The sequence below is a fragment of the Notothenia coriiceps genome, unplaced genomic scaffold, assembly GCF_000735185.1.
Source record: "Notothenia coriiceps isolate Sejong01 unplaced genomic scaffold, NC01 NC01_scaffold00007536, whole genome shotgun sequence".
Lineage (NCBI taxonomy): Eukaryota > Metazoa > Chordata > Actinopteri > Perciformes > Nototheniidae > Notothenia > Notothenia coriiceps.
In genome coordinates this window covers 11,129-22,300 of record NW_011340237.1, presented here as the reverse complement: position 1 = coordinate 22,300, position 11,172 = coordinate 11,129, and the positions used below count along the sequence as shown (strand labels likewise).

At 41.7% G+C, this 11,172-nt stretch overlaps 1 protein-coding gene across 1 annotated transcript; it reads left to right on the top strand.

Moving 5' to 3' along the window:
* The first annotated feature begins 639 nt into the window (after positions 1-639).
* On the top strand, positions 640-3,992 carry irx3a (iroquois homeobox 3a). Its single transcript, XM_010769595.1, has 2 exons — positions 640-1,110; positions 1,710-3,992. The coding sequence occupies exons 1-2, from the start codon at positions 892-894 to the stop codon at positions 2,763-2,765; spliced, it is 1,275 nt and encodes a 424-aa protein (XP_010767897.1). The 5' UTR covers positions 640-891; the 3' UTR covers positions 2,766-3,992.
* Positions 3,993-11,172: the final 7,180 nt, after the last annotated feature.

Here is an 11,172-nt window from a genome sequence, read left to right as displayed (position 1 = left end):
ATGCAATGAAAACATTTGGCCACAGCAAATCATTTATATTAAAAATGTAATTTTTACTTTTGAATACTTCAGTACAAAGGATGTATTGAATAAGTGATATATGTGCACACCAGGGTTTCCGTTAGCCGGTAATTACCGGTTTTTAGCTGGTAACATTTATTAAAAATCGGTAAATTCAAAACCTGCCGGTCAAAATGTCCGGAAATAATTAGGGATGCTCCGATCGATCGGCCGCCGGTCATTATCGGCCAATATTCACTCTTAATAGTTTGATCGGTGCTCTCTATAAAGGCAGATCAGGAGAGCTAGATCTGATCGATATGGACATAAACGCGAGTGAAGTGTAACCGGACGCGAGAGAGAGATCAGATCAGCTGCTGAGTCTGACGGAGACACGCAGCTCTGCATGATCCCCTGAAGCTCCGCCCACTGTTTAGCGAGCTGCATGAGAAACTGACCGGCTGTCAGGAGAGAGAGGGAGGGAGAGAGAGAGAGAGAGAGAGAGAGAGAGAGAGAAAGAGGGAGGAGAGAGAGAAAGAGAGAGAGAGAGGCTGTTTGGTGTGTATGAGAGGGAGATTTGAGAAATAGGAGGGGCTTCTAAACGACTAGAAATGTCAATCTGAGCAAGGGAGTCCCAATAATCTAAAGCAATCTGTAAGGACCTGACCTTAGTCCATCCAGATCAATAGGGAAGTGAGGGTGGAAAGAAGAAGAAGAGGAAGAAATAAGGGGCGCAAACCGGATCGTTTACACTGGCAGTTCCCGAGGAAATATAGACTTCCCTTGCTTGCACCTTTTGTTGCTCACATGCTCACACTGTAAAAGTGGATATCGAGGCAATTTCCCTGCTTTGTGTGGCTGCAGCAGACTTTTTTCCCGTTTCCTACCACCATGTCTTTCCCTCAGCTGGGATATCAGTACATCCGACCGATATACCCGCCGGAGCGCCAGGGGATCTCCAGCAATGCCCGGGCCGGGACAGAGCTCAGTCCGTCCGGCGCGCTCTCCAACGTCCTCTCCTCCATGTATGGATCTCCTTTCGCCGCAGCAGCGCAGGGCTATGGAGCGTTTCTGCCCTACTCAAACGATATATCAATTTTCAATCAGTTGGTGAGTCATTCTGCTCTCTATTAACTCATCCATAACTTTTATTTTACGCATGGAAAGAAAGAGACAATAAATAAACTACATGTGCCCTCTGGAGACGTTTTTAAGTCAACTTTTTTTTTTTAGAGCGCCTTGGTGTATGACACTTGACGCTGAATCTTTAGGAAATTTAGGTAAAAGTGGTTAAAAAGTAACAGATTAACAATCCGTAGTTAGGGTTTATTGTTAGCACACCATTTCCTGAAACTCATTGCAAAAGAGTTAATAAAATGCTTCTACTTGCTGTGGGAGGTTTTCAAGTGTAGAAATAAGTGTATAAAAGTAAAATAATGGCTGTGCAAGTGCTTTAAATACATTTAAAAAGTAGTTTAATAAGTTATTCATGGTTAAGCTTGTGATGCGTAAATACTGATTTGAGTTGTGACAAATATACTTTATCCGTTTTGTTTGTTTACACTTTAATACTAACCCGATTGTTGTTTTATTATTGTAAATCCACATAAGGCATGATTATGTTTAACTCAAAGAACGATTCCAGACATAGCATTAATATTTTAAGTCTATAAATCCCTCTGACTCTTTGATTCTTTGTCTTTTTGCAGGGTGCTCAGTATGAGCTGAAAGACAGTCCCGGGGTACAGCACCCAGGTTTTGCCCACCACCACCCTGCGTTTTACCCATATGGCCAATATCAGTTCGGTGACCCGTCCAGACCCAAAAACGCCACGAGGGAGAGCACCAGCACCCTGAAGGCCTGGCTCAGCGAGCACCGCAAGAACCCCTACCCCACTAAAGGAGAGAAGATCATGCTGGCCATCATCACCAAAATGACCCTCACACAAGTGTCCACCTGGTTCGCCAACGCCAGGCGGAGGCTAAAGAAGGAGAACAAGATGACCTGGGCTCCTCGGAACCGCACTGACGAAGAGGGGAATGTTTACGGCAGCGATCACGAGGGGGAGGAGGGGGACAAGAGGGAGGACGAGGAGGAGATCGACCTGGAGAACATCGACACGGAAAATATTGAAAACAAGGACGACTTGGACGACCAGGACGACCTGCATTCAGATATGAAACTAGACGGGAGGAGTGACTCTGAGATTTCTGACGGCTATGAGGATTTACAAGGGCCCCCAGACCACCAGAGGTTTCTGAAGGCTGTGGGGAAAGAGGGCAAAGACGTTGAGAGAGGAGCAGAGCACTTCCACCACCATCATCATCATCACTTGGACACAAAAGCGTCCCAAGCAAACGGTGAGCAGCTCAAACTGAACGCGGTATCCGTGAGCTCACCGGAAAACATCCCTGCCCCGGTCCAGAAGCCAAAGATCTGGTCTTTGGCAGAGACAGCCACGGCCCCTGACAATCCCCGCAAATCGCCACAAATGAACGGCAGCCACTCCGCAGGGCCCGCCGGCGCTCAGACCATAATGGCCCCTCATAGACTTATCTCTTCTTGTCCCGTTGGGAAAATCCAGAACTGGACGAACCGAACCTTCTCGGCACATCAGCTGGCATTACTGAACTCTAACCATTACTTGGGACTCGCAAACCAGGCCACAGCCACCGGCCTTGCCCTGTACAGCAGCAGCAGGCAAACGGAGGACAAGAGTCATAGTTCAGAGACTTCAGTCACAGGTACATGTCCCCGACACTGAGACGCGCATGTATAAATTACTACAAAAACAAAGACACTAGCCCATTGACCGTCATTCATTTCTATTATTTTAGACCTCCCGTTTCCTCCTTTGCCTGTACATGGATTTTTGTTCTCTCTCTATAGGCCACACAGATGAACAGTGTTATAGTTTACAGTGTGTGTGATGTATGAGTGTGTGTGTGGAGTGTGTTTGTCCGAGAGGATTATTGAAACCTCATCAGAAAGCATTTATGAAAAAAAAAGTTGAATTGGGTGAAAACTGTTTTCATGCCCCTTCCTTTCTTTATTTGGTATTGTTACATCCATATGGCAAGCTATTAAGGCCCATGTGCTTGTGTTCAATGGTTTACATAAATCCCTCAACCTATTAAAACAACTCGACACTAAATTCACTGAAACCCAGGATGGGGTATGATAATAGGCGTTTTAATTATTGCTTTTTTAATTTCGATTGCCACAATTTCAGAGAGATCTAGTGCCTTGGATGCAGAGAAAAAGTTGTTAAAACAGCTTTCCACCCACTTCAAAGATAGCGAGGCTGTCACTAATGACATTAGGGAATTTTCTTTTTGATGCCATTTCACATTATTCTTTTTTTAAACGCCATATTTACCCAAATTAGCTTTTATTCTAAGATTTGTTTTTATCCCTGTGTGTGTGCGCTTGTGTTATTTCGTCAAGGCCTATGTTACACTTACTTGTTTGGTCATGCAAATGAGCTCAATGCAAATTCACTACAGGCTCGTTGTTAAAAGGCAATTGTCACTTTTATATCACTTTGTTTTTTAGCTCTTCCTAAGGCTATTATTAGTAGGATTTATTTTCCTTTTTTTAAGATCACTACATTTTTTTTATGTTACCCCTGTGTATTTCAGGCCTCTGAACCCACTAGCAGCAGCGGTGCTTCTCTCGGCTCTCTCCTCTGCATTACCTCTCTCACCCATCCTCTTTATTCTTTCTATTTTATTTTAATTTGAATATGGAATGTAAAATAAGAATAATACATCTCTGTATACTTACATTGTAAGCATGTCCTGTGTAAAACTGCTAATGTAATAATGTATGAACCTGTAGTCTGTGAGTTTTTCTTTTCTTTTTGTAAGTTCTGTGAGGATTTGATGTTCAAATGTTTTGTATATAAAGTTAAGAATATGTACATACTTGTGAACCAAATTGTACAAGAAAGTCTATATTTTGGCTAATAAATGAACTGCTGCAACTTTAAGAAATTGTCGGTTTTTGGCGGAGGTATTTTGACAGCTGCTTTTGATGGTGGCTGTTATTGTGCATTGCAGCTTGAATTGCACTGCTTTGGTTTCTGTGTGTGTGTTAGTGGACAGCCTGAGGCAAAGTCTTCATCCTCCGTGGCAGTGATAAGTAAATATTCGAGAGGGATTTATCACACTTTTGTAGTGGAGGGACTTAAGGCTAATTAGCCAGTATTGCGGCATACATTTGGATATTAATGTTGTGGGATTATCCTTATAGAGGCGTATAGCGGTCGTATTAAAATGAATAATTATTTCATTAATTTTGCGTGTGAAATTCTACAGTCTTTAAAGAGACTTTTAGGTAATGAACTGTTATTGGTATTTGGGAAAGAGCTGATCCTCAAGATGGATTTTAGCTTTGCAGTGCAACTCCCAGATCTCATAATGCTCAATTTGTAATGTTTTTGCTCTTCGCATATCTTACATGTTTCTCAACTAACGCTGCTCTTCGGTATAATTGTAATATATGGTCGCTGTGGAACTAATAATAACATCATTTATTTTCTTTGCCCGTGATGTGATCATTTGCATGTGTGAGCCCTTATCACAGGAAGTTATGTAAACTTAGTGTTGGAGCTCCCTCTACAGTCACATGCAGTCGGCCATGTTCTGCTGCACTCACATTCAGATCCTCGTCTCTAGTTTTTTTCGTGCCAATTTCTAATCTATCTATCCGTTTTTATTCAAAATTCGATACTAACATTTTGTTCTCTTAAATCTGTCACAATATGATACATTTTTAAGGTGTTTTCAGGCCTTAGTGGTGTGATTTTGTGATGCACAAACGCAGTGCATTTGTCAAAATCAGTGGTTGGTTTTCATGCGTCAAAAACAAAACCATTTTTGAAAGGCATTTCAAAAGACAAGATTAATTTAAATGCTATTTTTTCCCAAATGTTAGAAAAATATTTTATAAAAAACAAAGAAGTATTTTCAGTTGGGTTGGAATGCAACAAACCATTTGCCATGTATACAAATGTGTACAAAAAAGACACAACAAAACCAAAATTGTAACATAATAACTATCAGAACTCGTAGATACATTCAGTTTTTTTCTCACTAAATTATTGAACAATTTGTCATGGCTTTGATGGTTAGATTTAGGATCATAGGACTTCTCAATTCATATCGTTGAAAGCGCATTTGTTCGTTTCATTTTTTTTAGAGTGAGGCAAAATTACTTTAAAGAATTTAGCCTACTATAAATTATTGAATGTAAGAAAAATAATTTCGTCAATATTCCTTAAATTCAAAATGTAAAAATATTTTAACCAATCCTCAACATTTAAAAAAACTCAGATAAGAAATGAAAGTGTTAGTTATTCACAGTTTGGTCTTTTATCCCACCTTTTTAACTGCATACAAAATATATTCATGTTAATACTTTCCAAAAAATACATTTTGGAGACAACTTGCGATTTTCCTTATTTATTCCTAAAACTTTTCCGTTTATATTGTTTTTCTAATTTCAGCTTTCTTTTATTAAACTTGTGAGGACTTAGTTTTATGACTGCATTTATATATTTTTATGACTGCATTTTAAAACGCAGTCTGTCACACATTCCTCGACCAGCCTCAGATGGTCAGCGAGAACAATATGTTTTAATATCTGCCATTCAGAGCAGTAAAGGCAAATGAAAAGCGCTGATTCGCTGCAGCCGTATCCTCTCTAGGTTTAGGATATGTTTTAAACAAACTCAGCCGAGGCAAAGACTCTGGAGCCTCTTGCCTCTCACCATGTTGCCTTCCTGTCCAATCAATTATCTTCCTTCAGAGCCCATCTCACTGCGCGATGCATATTCATAAGGAATCAAGCAGCTGATTGATGTTGTAGTTTTTTTGTGTTAATTCTTGCCCACTTTTGTTAAAGGAAGTAGCTTTGAATGATGCTACATATTTATTATTATTAAACACAAACGAAAATTGTGTGATATACAACAAATAAAGAATACAATACAAATAACTGTATAAACCCTTTATGCATTTTTAAAAAGTGGCCTATCATGACATGTATTATACACCAACGTTTTAAAGATTTATGTAACCCGAAATAAAATATAGCCTACTCTATAAATAAAAGGTGGGCAGTAAGGGCAGCATGCGAACATAGTGCACCTTATAAATAACGATGCTTATTTCCTCACTGTTCAATGGACGCTCTGCTCCTCAGGGGCCCAGAACAAGCCACCTCTTGATCATGAGGATTCAATTGAAATGCTACTGAAGGGCCAGTGATCGTGTCTGGAGCTCAGGGCCTCTCCTCTGATCAGTGCATGAAATTAGGGATTAAAATGCCTCGGCAGAAACAAAGTAATCATGGCTGCTTATGTCGCCATACGTGTCCAACCTGCTCCCGGTTACAAAGAGCAAATGGAATGCATTAGCTAACATTTCGCTCTGAGCTACACAGGGACCATTTCCAGTGGGGCATGGTGTGTCACTCGTTTCCTCGCACGTTAAGTGGATGTTCTCCTGGCTAATGAGCAATAATCAACATTGACTCCTCTTCTTATTTCTGAGGTCCATGCTGCGTTAAATGCTCAGAGTCTGCGGGACTCACCGTAGCTCTGCTGTACTCAAGTGCCTCTAAAAAGCACATAGGCTAATCTGCTTCGCACTGGACCTGGAAGAAAAGTCAGACTGGAATTCCAAATATTAAAAACATTCTTGCTAGAAGCTTCAAACAGCTACAAAATAATCAAAATATGATATGGATTATTCCAATTCACACACATTATAAAGTAATAGATCCTCAATTATGTTTTGTAATTATTTACAAATTAGTGAATGCTTATTCAAAGTTCATAGGCTTTATTGTCAGTGCTACAGTGTATTTATCTAAATGAAAATATTCAGTCCAACACCGCAACATAAGTGAATATAAGAGATAAAACAATAAAACAAATAAAAAACAATAAAAGTGCTGCAAGAAGCATGACTAATGTGCAGTAGATGTTTAAATATATAAGTATATATATATATATATCTAAGTTTATCGTAAAGTAAAATAGAATAAGATAAGCTAAAAATAGAGTGTAAAATCAAAAGCTGTAGGCTACAGGTAAATAAAATACTGCTTATTGTCATAATAGATACATATGTGACGAATCTGCTTCTGCAGGAAGGAGAGTGTGGGAAAGGTTTTGAAATGGTTGGAATTAATTTGTCTTCAAATAATTTATATTGTCCTGTTAAATGCTAATGCTCTTTGCCCTCAATACTCTGAGGCAGGACTACATTCAGCTACATGGGAGAAGAAGGCAATGCCCTGTTCGACAGCCATTTAAAAGGGGGAAAAATCTGAGAAAGATGGAATCATTAAAGGGAAATCTAATCCGTCTTTCGAAGTGTTCATTGATCTGCGAGAAGGTGGACGTCAGAGCCATGCGGCTGAAAGGGTCTGGCCAATGGAGCCATCAGAGCTTCATGTGTGAATGGGGAGAAACCATGGAGTAAATAAACACTAGAGCGGCCCATTGGAGAGGGCCAGAGGTGCCCTGTGAAAGAGGAGGCCGCTGCAAATAAAGGGGGTCAGCCTTGTGTTGTCACCTCATCCACCCCTTCTGTCATTGAAGGCCCAGCACCAGTGCCACCTCCTCCTTCTCCTACCCCCAGGCTGGCCCGTTCTGCCACACCCCCTCCTGCCACAGAGACAGACAAATGTCACCTCCTTTGTGGACCTAGTCAGGCTTAGAAGCGGCCCACTGTCTTTGTGCGCTGGACTAATCCTTTTATGAGCCACTGTTGACCGCGCCCCCCCACCCAGAGCTTGCCCGGGCCAAGAGCTGGGCTGCCCTTTTAGCAAGCACTCGGCCTGTGTGTTAGCTGACCGCAGGAGGAGAGGGGATCTGCTCTCTTGAACACATGTCCCACACACCACATACCTCCATACACAGGGCTAACAGGGCCACGGCACTCCACGGCAACTTGTTACAGTGGTCGCACTCCAGAGCTGAAAGGAGAGGAGGTGGAGAGCTCAATTTTACCCCTGCTGAAGATATGCGACTTCTGTGTCTCCTGCATGTTTTATGGCACATTCATTATTGACAATGTAAGTGAAAGTGCAGCAGCAACACGTTAAAGAATAGCCAGGGAGCAGGGAGAGAGGGGTTGTTGTGTTTCCCTGGGCTGAGCAAAGGACAAAAGGCCCAGAAGGAGTGACATTCTCTGGGGCCGAAGCGGGAGAGAGGGAGGGCACTGATTTCATGCCTTTTGTTAATGGAGGTTAGAGAGAGGAATTCTTTCACTGAATCCAAAAGGCAACAAGTGGGGAAGGGGGCGACAGACCGACAGGCCAGAGGGAGAGGCGTTGAGGCTTTTGCCGTTCACCCAGCTGAAAGATTGTGCTTTTCTCAGCCCCTTCAGATCCTTCAGACAGGCCAGAGTTACAGGGCAATTATGGAAATGCAGCTTTGAAGCCAAGCATAGCCGTCTTTCAGCTATTCCTCAGGACAAAGCAACGGCAATAAGGGCTTTTTATGCACCCTCCTCTATAAAACATGTCTCAGCCTTGGTATATTTACATTGATAACTTTTCTCTTCTAACTCACACAATATAGTAACCTTTGACATTCATATATTTCCTTTAAAATAAGTTAAAAAAAACCATTTAGGAGCTTTGTTTAGTTTTTTAATAGAAATATTATAGGAACATTTTCCACATGTTTCTGGTGAGAAGCTGCATTCCACCATCTCCTTACAATTTGAATCTGCTTGTAAAGCATTTACCGAGGAGATGAGCACGGGGGTGGGTTTGTAAAAAACCTCATAGCTTCTTCCAACAGCTGCACACTTTTACCAGCCTGATGTCCCCTCTCCGCACCCTCTCCACTCACACGTCACTAACAGAGGCCCAGCAAACCATCAACCCTTCGCTTTCTCAGCTTTGTACATTAGTCAGCGGTGTAGCATAGAATTTCGCCTCCTCGTGTGAACTAATAAGACACATTTTCTCCAGCTTTTGAGAGGATCGCAGGAGAGTGATGTCTCTACATCACCCGACACAGCAGAAGCCTTGTACAACAGTGCCTTTACACTCCGAGCATATCTGACAAATGCCAATACTCCAGCTTTCACTCATCACTGTTAATGAGAGGACATATTTTGGACGTTTCCAATATTTGTACAGGCTTCATACATTATGAAGGCTATTTTATTCACAGTACCAGGCAGAGGGGACAAGAGTAGGCTAGGGGTGGGGGTGTATGACTCCTAACGATTGGCTGACTGGTGAAGGGAACTTAATAAATTCTTCCTCCTTGGAACACTGTCAAACAAGTCCTTTCTTACATCTCCCATGAATACATTACCAGCGAGCTTGATTGATTAGGGACCCTCACAAGAGGGTGAACCGATGAACCGACTCCCCCGGTGTGATTAATAGACTTTATTAAGAGAGTCCTCTCCTTTTTAATAATGGTAATGTAAAGGAAGGCGCTGTGGGTATGGGGGTGGGGGGGGGGAGCGCAGGAAGTCTAACGATGATCACTGCCGTTGTCCGTCTCTCTGATCCTCATCCCCTTTAGTTTGAGTTCATTTTCTCAACCTCCAACTGGCTATATCCATCACCTCCCTATCAGTGCCACCCAGCGCTGATATGAGGTTCCTTTTATATACTGTTTTCACTTTTGTGCCTGCACACTGCCAATATATTAAACTCTTTTAAAAGTCTCTCATGGGTAATGTGAGAAGCAGGATTGATTTGGATTCCAACTCGCAGTTTACAGCTAAATGAAATTGGCTCAGTATCCATGAAACATCTTTAATAGACCTTGGATCAGAAACTGAAGTGATGACTGTATAACTCTGTACCTGATTCTTGTATTGTGGCATGGTCTTTTTCTAAAAGCATGTGTATCTTTTCTCGTTCATTTTAAATGTTTTCAGGGAATGATACAAAAAAAGCTCCTTATCCAGTTTCTCTTAGATTTCTCCTCAGAATTTCACCATCTTACATAATCTTTCTAAAGTCTATGTTATGATCCTTGACCTCCTTACGCTTGGTTACTCGTGTAGTTATTGATTTAGCTATTTTAAGTTTCTGTGGATAAGTGGAATATACAAACAAACAATACACATTCCTGTGAGCATGTGTGCAAGTCTTCCACGCTTCCATGAATTGGTGTGTGTATCCAAACAGTTCGCTAGCTAATCATCATTGTTCTTGAGAGCTAGCGTGGTGTTTGGTGGGGGGTAAAACCATGTACAGGAAATTGTTTAGCCACCCATAGCTGAGCCTGCTTATCAGCGCAACACAGGAACAACAGAGACTCCACAAGCACTGGACACAGCAGCTCCAACTTATCACCATGCTGTATTTTGCAATACATCACCACAAGTGATTTATTCAAACACGGATACTGCAGATAGGGCTATTCACGTCGCGGCACATTACAGCGTGACCCAAGCAGGTTCTGTTTGCTTTGCTGCAACAAAACCAGACTCGCACACACACAACCATACATGACATCACGAGACAAGCCAAGTGTTGCTCACTGCTGCTGTAAACCAGAGAGGGGGGTCGATAACAGCAGGTGAGAGGGCTTCGCTGTGTAATGATGATGCCTACCGGTGTCTAAGTTGTAAACCCTGCTATTGATTCTCTTCAGTTCAGCCAATAGTCTCCACAATCTTCCAAGCCTGAAAGTCTGCAGTAATGTGTCTGCATAGAACTCAATATCCGCCACTATTAATGAATACTGACAAGCAGCTCAACCTTTGTATTTTTATTTTGATTTAACCAAGTTAGTCCCAGTGAGAGCTCAGATCCTGTTTCCGAAGAAGACCCGGCCAAGACCGCAGCACATTTGGTTGCATTCATTTACAGTAAGTGAAATAAAATAAACACATTTTATCTTAAGAAAATGGAAAGTGCTGGAACATAATAGCGAAGCCGAACCCAGACTAAGAAAGGAACCGTAAATATGTGTCTATACAAAGTGTTTACAACAGGTTTTAGCAGGGGCATAAATAATGGATTTGGCAGTCTATCAGGCAGGATGAGGCTGGGTGACATGCTTCCTCGTACTCCATGGGGAGTTTAAAAGTGTATATGCTAAAGCCAGAGGAAAAGGAGGCAGAGAATGTACTCTATTCTTCTCAACTTTTCTTTGTGCTTAGATAAACTTGTTGTCA

Coding starts and splice junctions, on each gene's coding strand:
- irx3a (XM_010769595.1), top strand. CDS start 892: ATGTCTTTCCCTCAGCTGGGATATCAGTACATCCGACCGATATACCCG. Junction 1,111..1,709: donor TATCAATTTTCAATCAGTTG/GTGAGTCATTCT, acceptor GTCTTTTTGCAG/GGTGCTCAGTATGAGCTGAA.